The following is a 15,474-nucleotide window of genomic DNA, read 5'->3' as shown; positions in this document are numbered from 1 at the left end:
CCTTTGTTTGTCATTCGGCCTCGCAGTGTAATTTGCTTTCCGTGCAATAGGTGACGTCGCTATCCCGCATTGTGGCAAAGTACTTTTGAACTCGATTAGCTTCCACACTATTTGTATGTTTATTTTCCTAGCGCACATGTTAGCGTCCTTAGTTCTGTCTAGCTCACATGCTTGTTCTGTTGGTTTTTGTCTCTAGTGCCTTTTGTCCAAGTTTTCTGTTCTTAGTTTGTTTTATAGTTTAATAAATCATCATTTTTACCTTCACGTCGTGTTCCATTCCGCTTGCATCCGAGAGAGAGCGCAACCACACCACGATGCCAGCCAAACGTCACAGTCATTTCCCAACCAATATTCAACAACACAGATACAACGTTGAAACATGCGTTTTGACAACGTTTATTCAATGTCGGGTTAGGACGTTAATTCGACCTTAGAAATTTGCTCGTTTCCCAACCAAAAACGTCGATAATCGGACATCAACGTTGTCTCTTTACAAATACAGCTATTGTGCAACGTTGTGCCTGCTGGGACATCAACATCGAATCCGGACACCCCAACTTAATCCCATTACATAGTGTGGACATTGTTGCGTACAATTATTTAAAGGGAAACATTATTACCAGACCTATGTAAGCGTCAATATATACCTTGATGTTGCAGAAAAAAGACCATATGTTTTTTTAACCGATTTCCGAACTCTAAAAGGGTGAATTTGGCGATTTGTTGCTGTATTTGCATCCAGCCTTTCCCTCCACCCACATTTAATGCCAAACAAACACATACCAATCGACGGATTTAAGTTGCTCCAGTGTCAAAAGATGCGAAAGTCCCTCGTTTGTTCTGCACATTTTGCCGACGATAGCGATGCTATGACAGAGATGTGTGGATATCCTGCAACACTCAAAGCAGATGCATTTCCAACAATAAAGTCAACGAAATCACAAAGGTGAGTTTTGATGATGTTATTGACTTATGTGCTAATCAGACATATTTGGTCGCGGCATGACTGCCAGCTAATCCATGCTAACATGCTATTTAGGCTAGCTGTGTGTACATTTGTAGCTATATTTGCATCCAGCCTTTCCCTCCACCCACATTTAATGCCAAACGAACACATACCAATCGACAGATTCAATTTGCACCACTGTCAAAAAGTCCCTCGTTTGTTTTGCACATTTTACAGACAATAGCGATAATATGACAGAGATGTGTGGATATTCTGCAACACTCACAGCAGATGCATTTCCAACAATAAAGTCAACAAAATCACAAAAGTGAGTTTTGTTGATGGTATCGACTTATGTGCTAATCAGACATATTTGGTCGCGGCATGACTGCCAGCTAATCCATGCTAACATGCTATTTAGGCTAGCTGTGTTTACTTTTGTAGCTATATTTGCATCCAGACTTTCCCTCCACCCACATTTAATGCCAAACAAACACATACCAATCGACGGATTAAAGTTGCACCAGTGTCAAAAGATGCGAAAGTCCCTCCTTTGTTATGCACATTTTACCAACGATAGCGATGCTATGACAAAGATGTTTGGATATCCTGCGGCAGTCAAAGCAGATGCATTTCCAACAATAAAGTCAACGAAATCACAAAAGTGAGTTTTGTTGATGGTATTGACTTATGTGCTAATCAGACATATTTGGCCGCGGCATGACTGCCAGCTAATCCATGCTAACATGCTATTTAGGCTAGCTGTATGTACATTTGTAGCTATATTTGCATCTAGCCTTTCCCTCCACCCACACTTAATGCCAAACAAACACTTACCAATCGACGGATTAAAGTTGCACCAGTGTCAAAAGATGCGAAAGTCCCTCGTTTGTTCTGCACATTTTGCCGACGATAGCGATGCTATGACAGAGATGTGTGGATATCCTGCAACACTCAAAGCAGATGCATTTCCAACAATAAAGTCAACGAAATCACAAAGGTGAGTTTTGATGATGTTATTGACTTATGTGCTAATCAGACATATTTGGTCGCGGCATGACTGCCAGCTAATCCATGCTATCATGCTATTTAGGCTAGCTGTGTGTACATTTGTAGCTATATTTGCATCCAGCCTTTCCCTCCACCCACATTTAATGCCAAACAAACACACCAATCGACAGATTCAATTTGCACCACTGTCAAAAAGTCCCTTGTTTGTTTTGCACATTTTACAGACAATAGCGATAATATGACAGAGATGTGTGGATATTCTGCAACACTCACAGCAGATGCATTTCCAACGATAAAGTCAACAAAATCACAAAGGTGAGTTTTGTTGATGGTATCGACTTATGTGCTAATCAGACATATTTGGTCGCGGCCTGACTGCCAGCTAATCCATGCTAACATGCTATTTAGGCTAGCTGTGTTTACATTTGTAGCTATATTTGCATCCAGACTTTCCCTCCACCCACATTTAATGCCAAACAAACACATACCAATCGACGGATTCAAGTTGCACCAGTGTCAAAAGATGCGAAAGTCCCTCCTTTGTTATGCACATTTTACCGACGATAGCGATGCTATGACAAAGATGTTTGGATATCCTGCGGCAGTCAAAGCAGATGCATTTCCAACAATAAAGTCAACGAAATCACAAAAGTGAGTTTTGTTGATGGTATTGACTTATGTGCTAATCAGACATATTTGGCCGCGGCATGACTGCCAGCTAATCCATGCTAACATGCTATTTAGGCTAGCTGTTTGTACATTTGTAGCTATATTTGCATATAGCCTTTCCCTCCACCCACACTTAATGCCAAACAAACACTTACCAATCGACGGATTAAAGTTGCACCAGTGTCAAAAGATGCGAAAGTCCCTCCTTTGTTATGCACATTTTACCGACGATAGCGATGCTATGACAAAGATGTTTGGATATCCTGCGACAGTCAAAGCAGATGCATTTCCAACAATAAAGTCAACGAAATCACAAATGTGAGTTTTGTTGATGGTATTGACTTATGTGCTAATCAGACATATTTGGCCGCGGCATGACTGCCAGCTAATCCATGCTAACATGCTATTTAGGCTAGCTGTATGTACATTTGTAGCTATATTTGCATCTAGCCTTTCCCTCCACCCACACTTAATGCCAAACAAACACTTACCAATCGACGGATTAAAGTTGCACCAGTGTCAAAAGATGCGAAAGTCCCTCGTTTGTTCTGCACATTTTACCGACAATAGCGATGCTATGACAGAGATGTGCGGATATCCTGCGACACTCAAAGCAGATGCATTTCCAACAATAAAGTCAACGAAATCACAAAGGTGAATTTTGTTGATGTTATTGACTTATGTGCTAATCAGACATATTTGGTCGCGGCCTGACTGCCAGCTAATCCATGCTAACATGCTATTTAGGCTAGCTGTATGTACATTTGTAGTTATATTTGCATCCAGCCTTTCCCTCCACCCACACTTAATGCCAAACAAACACTTACCAATCGACGGATTCAAGTTGCACCAGTGTCAAAAGATGCGAAAGTCTTTCGTTTGTTCTGCACAATTTACCGACGTTAACGATGCTATGACAGAGATGTGCGGATATCCTGCGACACTCAAAGCAGATGCATTTCCAACAATAAAGTCAACGAAATCACAAAGGTGAGTTTTGTTGATGTTATTGACTTATGTGCTAATCAGACATATTTGGTCGCGGCCTGACTGCCAGCTAATCCATGCTAACATGCTATTTAGGCTAGCTGTATGTACATTTGTAGTTATATTTGCTTCCAGCCTTTCCCTCCACCCACATTTAATGCCAAACAAACACTTACCAATTGACGGATTTAAGTTGCGCCAGTGGTCAAAAGATGTAATCGTTGGTTAGAAGGCGATCTGTTATATACGGAGGAGGGAAGGAGGCGACAACCAGGGCACAACTGCGGTTCACAAGGTTTATTTAAACCTTTGATGAGACATGGCGTGTGTATGCTACTCCAAGTGAATGAGTGATGACTATGTGTAAAATTAATAATGTAAATGTTACCAGGGTTTGTTGTCTGTGAGTGTTGGTTGTATCCTTCGTCGAATCCAGAGGGGCAAGGCGAAGAGGCAGTTCGTGAGCAGGCAAGATGTCGGGGGCAGGAGCGAGGCAGCGTGGTCTGGGTCTGAGCAGAGAGGTCGTGGATCGAGGAAGGCAGTTAGGAATCCGGACGGATGTCGAGAAGCAAGGTACGATCACGGAAAACAGGGGAGTCACTCTGGAAAACACAAGGGACATGAACAAGGGCGACTCGGAGAGATAAAGGAGCAAAACACAGGGGAGGGAATGCCAGACGTAATGCTTACTGAGAAGATAGCGATGTTCTGGCAAAGGTTCCTCGGGTCTGCTGGCTTTTAAGCTGCTCCCTCTCATCAAATCCAGGTGTGTTGATTCTTGACCGGATGCAGGCTTGTTGCTGCTTGGGCGTGCTGCACTCAGCACGAGTGACGGCGAGTCTGAGTGCACTGTCAGCAGATGCCTCTGTTGGCGCACTGCTAGCGGAGGCGGGCGCAGCTCCAGCCGCGGAGGAAACGCGGGTTCGACTCCGCGTTGTGACACGATTGCTGTCAATAGCTATTTGCTCAATAGTTTCAGTTTCTTCTTCAATTTTATTTTCACTATCTGCCTCCACACTCCAACCATCTGTTTCAATACATGCGTAATCCGTTGAATCGCTTAAGCCGCTGAAATCCGAGTCTGAATCCGAGCTAATGTCGCTGTATCTTTCTGTTCTATCTGCCATGTTTGTTTGTATTGGCGTCACTGCGTGACGTCACAGGAAAATGGACGGGTGGATTTACAGATAGTGGAAATCAGGCACTTTTAAGCCTTTTTGCAACTTAACGTCAAAAAAACGGAAATGCTGATTATCGGTCCTGCTAGACACCGACCTCTATTTAATAATACAACTTCAACATTTGACAACCAAATAATAAAACAAGGTGACTCTGTAAAAAATCTGGGTATTACCTTCGACCCAACTCTCTCCTTTGAGTCACACATTAAAAGCGTTACTAAAACGGCCTTCTTTCATCTCCGTAATATCGCTAAAATTCGCTACATTTTGTCCACCAAAGACGCCGAGATCATTATCCATGCGTTTGTTACGTCTCGTCTCGATTACTGTAACGTATTATTTTCGGGTCTCCCCATGTCTAGCATTAAAAGATTACAGTTGGTACAAAATGCGGCTGCTAGACTTTTGACAAGAACAAGAAAGTTTGATCACATTACGCCTGTACTGGCTCACCTGCACTGGCTTCCTGTGCTCTTAAGATGTGACTTTAAGGTTTTACTACTTACGTATAAAATACTACACGGTCTAGCTCCAGCCTATCTTGCCGATGGTATTGTACCATATGTCCCGGCAAGAAATCTGCGTTCAAAAGACTCCGGCTTATTAGTGATTCCTAGAGCCCAAAAAAAGTCTGCGGGCTATAGAGCGTTTTCCGTTCGGGCTCCAGTACTCTGGAATGCCCTCCCGGTAACAGTTCGAGATGCTACCTCAGTAGAAGCATTTAAGTCTCACCTTAAAACTCATTTGTATACTCTAGCCTTTAACTAGACCTCCTTTTTAGACCAGTTGATCTGCCGTTTCTTTTCTTTTTTCTCCTATGTCCCCCCCTCCCTTGTGGAGGGGGTCCGGTCCGATGACCATGGATGAAGTACTGGCTGTCCAGAGTCGAGACCCAGGATGGACCGCTCGTCGGGACCCAGGATGGACCGCTTGCTTGTGTATCGGTTGGGGACATCTCTACGCTGCTGATCCGCCTCCGCTTGGAATGGTTTCCTGCGGACGGGACTCTCGCTGCTGTCTTGGATCCGCTTTGAACTGAACTCTCGCGGCTGTGTTGGAGCCACTATGGATTGAACTTTCACGGTATCATGTTAGACCCGCTCGACATCCATTGCTTTCGATCCCCTAGAGGGGGGGGGGTTGCCCACATCTGAGGTCCTCTCCAAGGTTTCTCATAGTCAGCATTGTCACTGGCGTCCCACTGGGTGTGAGTTTTCCTTGCCCTTTTGTGGGTTCTTCCGAGGATGTCGTAGTCGTAATGATTTGTGCAGTCCTTTGAGACATTTGTGATTTGGGGCTATATAAATAAACATTGATTGATTTATTCGGGATGATCCATGATGGGTAAAATTTTGAAAAAAACTTTGAAAAATAAAATAAGCCACTGGGAACTGATTTTTATTGGTTTGAACCCTTCTGAAAATGTGATAATGTTCCCCTTTATGATAAAAAAACAACATTTTTTTGCATTATTCCGGGTCTATATGTCAACATGTGGACGTAACCGCAGGTTCGAGCACCCGCACAAACACACCATTACAATATTAATCATTTATTTGATTATTGGACATAATCAACTAAAAAAGGAAGGTAAACATACAGAGATATACAATATAAACCTAAGCCTAAATACATTTTGTGGCAGCACAGAACATTTCACATTCCATCATGGGACCAAGGCCATACAACATTTTTGAATCCTGTCTCTGTTTGCCAAAAGTCAGCTCTCTGCATGGCGTGGTCGTACCTCCTTGAGCGAGCGTTTGGCGGCGCTCGGGATGCGAGGCTCTTTAAAAAGTCGCCACACGTGTTGTCGCATGCACGGTACACAACAACTCAAAGTTGTCAGCAATGAGTTTTTTCCAGATCAAATTAAATATACGGCCGAGGCTTCATTCGTCGTCTATCAGTCTCTATTTCTTTAATAGAGGATACATTTTTTTTTTTCTTCGGCAAATGGAGGCGTCCTTGAAACCAGCCTCACACGTGTGTGTGTGAAGCCTCGTCTACACAGTAGAAACAGGAGCGGCATGATGATGATGATAATCGAGAAGGAACCTCCATCGAGTGGTTCGATCTCAGCCAGACGGCAAGAATCCAGGTATACAATACATTCAAGGTATTTGAAGACCTTCACACGTTGAAAAGTATCTCTTAAGTCGTATTTAATACATGTGCATGCACCAAGCTGGGTGTGGGAGTCGAGGAGTCGGGCGAGGGTGGAAATGAAAACTTTTCATGTGTTGGAAGTCCTTGGTTATTTTCAATGAGCCACATGCAGCAGTCGACACCTTGCACGTGTACTGTATGTACTGTGCGTACCACCCCCCCCTCCACGTGCATAATGATGGCGTTACATTCAGATGGAAAGAAACTAGGACCATGGCTCATTTTCCTCTACCTGAAGAACAATGGATCGGATACATTCAGCGCTCGCATGTGCCCGTTATTCGTCAGCCACGGAAAATCCATTTATTCATTCATTTTTGGGCAAAATAACGTTTTTTTTTTTTCTTCCCTTTCTCATGGCCAGCATAAAAAGCACAAACGCAACGCTCCATTTTTTTTTGTCAGTGAGGGTTGTGCACACATTATATGTATATATGTATATATTAATAATATATATACATTTTAAAATATACATAGATGTCATTCCTCTTGCGTACCGTAATTCGCAACAAGACAGGGCGGGAAACCAAATGAAGACCTAAAAAAAAAAAATGAATGGGTGAGCATTTTTTTAAAGTTATCTTACCCAGCTCCAAAAATTTTACGGATGCTAAATTTTTCAGTTTTAAGCTGATACCGATAACGGATTTATGTCTATTAGTTGTTGGACATGTAGCAGGTGCACGCCTTGCACATTCTCTGCATTTGACCCATCACCCTTAAGCACACCCTGGGAGGTGAGGGGAGCAGTGCCCAAGAACCTTTTTTTTTTTTTTTGGGCGATTTAACACTCAATTCCAACCCTTGATGGTGAGTGCCAAGCAAGGAGGTAACGGGTCCCATTTTTTCTAGTCTTTGGTATGACTCAGCCAGGGTTTGAACTCACTACGGACAGTCTAACCACTAGGCCAATGAGTTGCTGAAAAGTGAATACGACGTCACTATTATGTTACGTCTATTAATGAGTAGTGAAGTCTCAGATTTGTTCATTAAAAAATATTTGTTTGCCCATATGCCAACTTTGTCTCGTATTTCACTGGTCTAATTCCGATTTTTGATTGGCGTGTGGATTGATGGAGATAGATATCTTTTCAAATCCTAGTCATATTTTAGAATAGCTACGTATGGGCCATGCATAGGCCTTGAAAGTTAGAATGTAGCGAGAAGTCATAACACTCTTTTTATCTCAAATGTCCCAGGCTAGGAGGAGGGGGAGAGGAGTAGAAGGCGGGCAGGTGAAAGGGAGTAAGAGGCGAAACTTCCGTAGTAGAGGCAGATCAATCTGGGCAATGCAATTGAAAGGTTGTTGTATCTAGATTGGTCTCCCAAAGCTTTGGTAATAAAATATCAAAATGAGCAACTCTGCCTGGGATTCATTTATAACCAGCTTATGTGTCATCGAAAGAACTTGGGAGAGACCAGTCGTTTAAATTCGCTGGGGGGAAGAACTGGTCAAACGCAACAGGATATAAATCCATTGTTGACCGGGATGACAATCATATAAAAAACTCACCATTCGATTCCTATTCCAGGGGTGACGATTTGATTCTGAATCAAGTCAATGCGATTCTTCATTCAAACTGATTCTCACGTTTTGGTGTGAATGCTAAAAAAAAAATCAATGGGCAATATAGAAACCTCTCCATATCCCACATTTCTCAACCGATTCGAACCGTTCTAACATCCACACAATCCATTCAACTTGGACACTCGAGCATTTCAGTTCCACTCTTGCGTATCGGCGGCTTGCGCTCATAGGACATTCCCACGCAATTCCTACCGATATTGCAAATCGTATATTCAGTATACAACATTTCAAAATAGGTTACAAATGCTCCTCTTGGCTGCTGACGTATGACATGAACGCGCGGCGAGTAAGCTTGGCGATAGACTAAGAAAGGTATTCTAAAAAATGGATTCTTAAAAAAAAAAAAAAAAAAGAGAAAAAAATGGATTCTTAAAAATACAATCGCAAATAAAAAATGGCAATTTCATTTTTGAGCACCACTATTAATATGTTGAGTTGGCAAGTTAATTTCAATATTTTTGGGCCATTTTCGGTAAATGTACATCTGACATGTAACCGATAGGGATGGGAATCATACAACAATCTTGATACAACACTATTCTTGATTCAAACCGAATTTCAGTGCCATTCTCCCGGATTTTGCCCGATATCCCACCAGGACAACTATATTGGGGGCGTGTCTTAAATGCATTGCCTTTAGCGTCCTCTACAACATGTCGTCACGTCCGCTTTTCCTCCATACAAACAGCTTGCCGGCCGAGTCACATAATATATGCAACTTTTACACACATAAGTGAATGCAAAGCATACTTGGTCAACAGCCATACAGGTCACACTAAGGGTGGCCGTATAAACAACTTTAACACTGTTACAAATATGCGCCACACTGTGAACCCACACCAAACAAGAATGACAAACACATTTTGGGAGAACATCCGCACCGTAACACAACAGAACAAATACCCAGAACCCCTTACAGCACCCTACAATATACACACCCCCACCTCAACCCCGCCGTTCCACCATCTCCCGAATTTGGAAGTCTCAAGGTTGGCATGTATGATGGGTCGAGGTTAGGGCCTTGCATGGCAGCTCCCGCCATCAGTGTGTGAATGAGTGAATGTTGAAATAGTGTTAAAGCGCTCTGAGTACCTTGAAGGTAGAAAAGCGCTATACACGTGTAACCCCTTTACCATTTACTTGCATCCTGTAGTTTGTCTCAAAAGAGTTTTATTAAGATTTCTAAACCGAATAACATTTTGCGAGAATCAGTTTGATTTGGCAATCGATTCTGAATCCAATCGTCACCCAAGGAATTGGAATCCTATCTGTAATTCCATCCATCCATCCATGTTCTTCCGCTTATCCTATGTTGGGTCGCGGGGGCAGCAGTCTAAGCAAGGAAGCCCAGACTTCCCTCTCCCCAGCCACTTCGTCCAGCTCCTCCCGGGGGATCCCGAGGCATTCCCAGGCCAGCCGGGAGACAAAGTCTTCCCAATGTGTCCTGGGTCTTCCCCGCGGTCTCCTACCGGTCGGACGTGCTCGAAACACCTCCCTAGGAAAACGTTCGGGTAGCATCTTGAACAGATGCCCAAACCACCTCATCTGGCTCCTTTCGATGTGGAGGAGCAGCGGCTTTACTTTGAGTTTTCCCGGATGGCAGAGCTTCTCACCCTATCTCTAGGGGAGAGCCCCAACACCCGGCGGACGAAGCTCATTTCGGCCGCTTGTACCCGTGATCTTGTCCTTTCGGTCATAACCCAAAACTCATGACCATAGATGAGGATGGGAACGTAGATCGACCGGTAAATTGAGAGCTTTGCCTCCTGGCTCAGCTCCTTCTTCACCACAACGGATCGATACAGGGTCCGCATTACTGAAGACGCCGCACCGATCCGCTTGTCAACCTCACGATCTTCAATTCCCTCACTTGTGAACAAGACTCTGAGGTACTTGAACTCCTCCACTTGGGGCAGGGTCTCCTCCCCAACCCGGAGATGGCACTCCGCCCTTTTCCGAGAGAGAACCATGGACTCGGACTTGGAGGTGCTGATTCTAATCCTGGTCGCTTCTGCGAACCGACCCTGTGAGAGCTGAAGATCCTAGCCAGATGAATCCATCAGGACCACATCATTTGCAAAAAGCAGAGACCCTAATCCTGCAGCCACCAAACCGGATCTCCCTCAACGCCTTGACTGCGCCTAGAAATTCTATCCATAAAAGTTATGAACAGAATCAGTGACAAACGGCAGCTTTGGCGGAGTCAAACTCTCACTGGAAACGTGTCCGACTTACTGCCGGCAATGCGGACCAAGCTCTGACACTGATCGTACAATCAGACAAGGTGCTGATTCCCATCCCAGTCGCTTCACACTCGGCTGCGAACCGATCCAGTGAGAGCTAAAGATCTTGGCCAGATGAAGCCATCAAGACCAAATCATCTGCAAAAAGCAGAGACCTAATCCTGCAGCCACCAAACAGATACCCTCAACGCGTTGACTGCGCCTAGAAATTCTGTCCATAACAGTTATGAACAGAATCGGTGACAAAGGGGCAACCCTCATTCATTATTCCTACGTATCGTGCACCCCTAAAATGTATTTATAGCACAAGCACACATTTATGGGGTTACTCGAAGAAGCTACGAAATCAATAAACTGCCGGTTGAGGTGGATGCGATCCTGAAAGCCCCTAAGCTGATCGATTTGGGTCCGAATTTGGTCCGCTGTTTACTCGGAATCGGCGATAGAACGGCAGTAGTTGTTCAGTCTTGTGCTTTCTTGTCGTTGTCGTTCCTCTGGTTGACCAAAATGATGCCGGGAATAGTAAACACTTGACAGCCTGAGAGTGTGAAGTCGAAACTGTCGGTAAAAGAGGACCACGTCGGCAGATCATTACATGCATTAACAGTGCATAGGGTACCAATCAAACATGTCGTTTAAAAGGATTTAATTTTTTTAGGATTTGCCTGCACTTATCTGATCACCTGCGTGGTACCGTATAAAGTTAATGGGTTAGAAATTCGTTTTTTTGCTGGTTGAATGGGAGACGACGGTCACACACACGATAGAAAAGAAAAACAGAGTTAAGGACGGCAAATATAAAAAGTTATCCGATGAGTACTTGGTCCAGAATCTCCTCAGTCTTTAGTCTGTTGGTAAGAGTTAATGTATGTAGAAAAGCACAGAGAAACCGAATGGAAAGAAAGTAAAGGACAGAGAGAGCGACAACAAGAGTCTGATCAGACGTAGTAGAGCCAGTAGATGAGGTTAAAAAGGGAGAAAACGGAGGGGAAGATGATCCGTGACCAACGGTCGATGGCGTTTACATCCGTCAGGTCGGGGATTTTGATTTTCAGCTGCGACGACCGCCTCCGCAGGCGGCTGCGTTTCATCTGGGCCGCCCGGTCCAAGGAATGGCCGGCGGCCGAGCGCTGGACGTTGCCGCCGCTCTGCTTGCGGTACTGGATGTGCGACGAGGCGGCGCTGTCCAGCTGCACCATGGACTGAGAGTTTCTGATGTCCGCCACGCTGGTGGTGATCTCCCCTCCCGCCACCTCGTTGTGGATTTCCAAGGTGGTCAGCAGGATGTTCCCGTGGCCCGGCTCCGCCTGAGCAAGGGACCAAGAGTAAATATCATTGAGGTACGTGCCTGCGGGACTCCTCCAGCTACCTTTTATGGACCGCCACATTCTCACAGCCTTAAGATTCTGATAGAAAGTTGATGAAGGAGAAGATTGAAGCAGGCGTGGAAAACGATGAGGAGGCTTGTGTCACTAAAGCAGGGGTGCCCAAACTTTTCCACTGAGGACCACAGACCGACAGTTCAAAGAAATCGAGGGCCATTTTGGTAGTTGTCAACTTAAAAACCAGTACACTATATAGATTTATTTCAAAGAACTACTCAGATAAACTTCACCTGAATTATTATGAGCCAAAAACCAAGGAAAAACGATAACAGCTAGCATAAAATACAAGCAAATTGAGCTAAAAAGCTATTAAGCTAACAATAGCAGTTAGCATTAGTGAAATAGGTAGTTGTCAACTTCAAAACCAGTACACTATATCGATTTCTTTCAGAGAACTACTAAGTTAAATTTCGCCTGAATGCTTACAGAGTAAAAACGCTAACAGTTAGCATAAAATACGAGCAAGTTGAGCTCAAAAGCTAGCATGCTAACAGAACTATGCTAACAATAGCAGTTAGCATTAGTGAAATAGTTAGTTGTCACTATCAAAACCAGTAGTCAATAGAGATTTCTTTCAAAGAACTGCAAAGCAAAATTTCGCCTGAAAGCTTGTGAGCCAAAACCGAGGAACAGTTACCATAAGATACGAGCAAATTGAGCGAAAAAGCTAGCACGCTAACCATAGCAGTTAGCATTAATGAAATAGGGAGTTGTCAACTTCAAAACCAGTACTCTATATAGATTTCTTTCAAAGAACTACAAAGATAAATTTCGCCTGAATGCTTATGAGCCAAAATCGAAGAAAAACGCTAACAGCATAAAATACGAGCAAATTGAGCTAAAAAGATAGCATGCTAAAAGTACTACGCTAAAATGCTAACAATAGCAGATAACATTAGTGAAATAAACCAGTTCACTATATAGATGTCTTTTAGAGAACTACAAAGCAAAATTCTGCCTGAAAGCTTATGAGCCAAAACCGAGGAAAAACGCGAACAGTTAGCATAAAATACGAGCAAATTGAGCAAAAAAGCTAGCATGCTAACAATAGCAGTTAGCATTAGAGAAATAGCTAGTTGTCAACTTTGAAACCAGTACATTATATAGATTTCTTTCAGAAAACTACTAAGATAAATTTCGCCTGAATGCTTATGAGCAAAAACCGAGGAAAAACACTAACAGATAGCATAAAATACGAGCAAATTGAGCTAAAAAGCTTGCATGCTAACAATACTAGGCTAACAGTAGCCATTAGCATTAGTGAAATAGGTAAATGTTGAATTCAAAACCAGTACACTATATAGATTTATTTCAAAGAACTACAAAGATAAATTTCACCTGAATGCTTATGAGCCAAAACCGAGGAAAAACGCTTACAATTAGCATAAAATACGAGCAAATTGAGCTAAAAAGCTAGCATGCTAACAATAGCAGTTAGCATCAGTGAAATAGGTAGTTGTCAACTTCAAAACCAGTACACTATATAGATTTCTTCCAAAGAACTACAAAGATAAATTTCGCCTGAATGCTTATGAGCCAAAACCAAGGAAAAACGCTTACAATTAGCATAAAATACGAGCAAATTGAACTAAAAAGCTAGCATGCTAACAGTAGCAGTTAGCATCAGTGAAATAGGTAGTTGTCAACTTCAAAACCAGTACACTATATAGATTTATTTCAAAGAACTACAAAGATAAATTTCGCCTGAATGCTTAAAAGCCAAAACTGAGGAAAAAACGCTAACAGTTAGCATAAAATACGAGCAAATTGAGCTAAAAAGCTAGCATGCTAACAATAGCAGTTAGCATTAGTGAAATAGGTAGTTGTCAACTTCAAAACCAGTACACTATGTAGATTTATTTCAAAGAACTACAAAGATAAATTTCGCCTGAATGCTTAAAAGCCAAAACCGAGGAAAAAACGCTAACATTTAGCATAAAATACGAGCAAATGTAGCTAAAAAGCTAGCATGCTAACAATAGCAGTTAGCATTAGTGAAATAGTCAGTTGTCAACTTCAAAACCAGTAAACTATGTAGATTTCTTTCAAAGAACTACAAAGACAAATTTCACCTGAATGTTTATGAGCCAAAACCGAGGAAAAACGCTAACAGCTAACATAAAATACGAGCAAATTGAGCTAAAAAGCTAGCATGCTAACAACAGGAGTTAGCATTAGTGAAATAGGTAGTTGTCAACTTCAAAACCAGTACACTATATAGATGTCTTTCAAAGAACTACAAAGATAAATGTCACCTGAATGCTTATGAGCCAAAACCGAGGAAAAAACGCTAACAGTTAGCATAAAATACGAGCAAATTGAGCTAAAAAGCTAGCATTGTAACAGTACTATACTAACATGCTAACAACAGCAGTTAGCATTAGTGAAATAGGTAGTTGTCAACTTCAAAACAAGTACAATATATATATTTATTTCAAAGAACTACAAAGGTAAATTTCGTCTGATTGCTTATGAGCCAAAACCGAGGGAAAAACGCTAATAGTAATAGTTCGCATAAAATACGAGCAAATTGAGTTAGAAAGCTAGCATACTAACAATAGCAGTTAACATCAGTGAAATAGGTAGTTGTCAACTTCAAAACCGGTACTCTACATAGATTTCTTTCAAAGAGTACAAAGATAAATTTCAACTGAATGCTTATGAGCCAAAATATGACGAAAAATGCTAACAGTTAGCATAAAATAGGAGCAAATTGAGCTAAAAAGCTAGTATGCTAACAATAGCAGTTAGCATTAGTGAAATAGTTAGTTGTCAACTTCAAAACCAGTACTAAATATCGATTTCTTTCAAAGAACTACAAAGATAAATTTCGCCTGAATGCTAATGAGCCAAAATTGAAGAAAAACGCTAACAGTTAGCATAAAATACGAGCAAATTGAGCTAAAAAGCTAGCATGCTAACAATAGCAGTTAGCATTAGTGAAATTCCAAAATACATGACAGAGGTGTACACCTGCTAAATTACCTTTAAAAAGCTAGTACCACAAGAAATTACTCTGCGATGTACTCTTGAAAAATGTGTTAAAAATGCTAGCATACATCAAGTACTAAACTATGATTATAAAATTAGCTAAACAATAAAGAAAGCATACTCACATTAGCATGCTAACAGGTAGCATTCGTCAAAGTTACAAAACACTCGACAGTTGATGAGTATACTCGTAAAATTTGCCATTAAAAACATCTACAAAGGAAGCTAACAATTTTGCCCTTCAAAACCCAGCTACGGGCCGCACTTTGGACACCCCCGCGCGAAAACATCGTCACTGAAAAAT

The 15,474-nt window shown here is 42.2% G+C and overlaps 1 protein-coding gene across 4 annotated transcripts in view; it reads right to left on the bottom strand.

The window, feature by feature from the left end:
• Window positions 1-6,330: 6,330 nt before the first annotated feature.
• The window catches only part of LOC133544467 (gamma-aminobutyric acid receptor subunit beta-3-like), a 250,825-nt gene continuing 241,681 nt past the window's right edge, over window positions 6,331-15,474 (bottom strand). For all 4 annotated transcript variants that reach the window (XM_061889810.1, XM_061889811.1, XM_061889812.1 and 1 more), the window contains one exon: window positions 6,331-12,101. In XM_061889810.1, coding sequence (XP_061745794.1) covers window positions 11,733-12,101 — 369 coding nt within the window. In that variant the 3' untranslated portion in view covers window positions 6,331-11,732. The remainder of the gene's footprint in view (window positions 12,102-15,474) is intronic.

This window comes from Nerophis ophidion, linkage group LG27 (assembly GCF_033978795.1).
Source record: "Nerophis ophidion isolate RoL-2023_Sa linkage group LG27, RoL_Noph_v1.0, whole genome shotgun sequence".
In the NCBI taxonomy this organism is placed as follows: domain Eukaryota; kingdom Metazoa; phylum Chordata; class Actinopteri; order Syngnathiformes; family Syngnathidae; genus Nerophis; species Nerophis ophidion.
The sequence above is the reverse complement of the archived record's forward strand: the minus strand, read 5'-3'. Positions and strand labels throughout refer to the sequence as shown.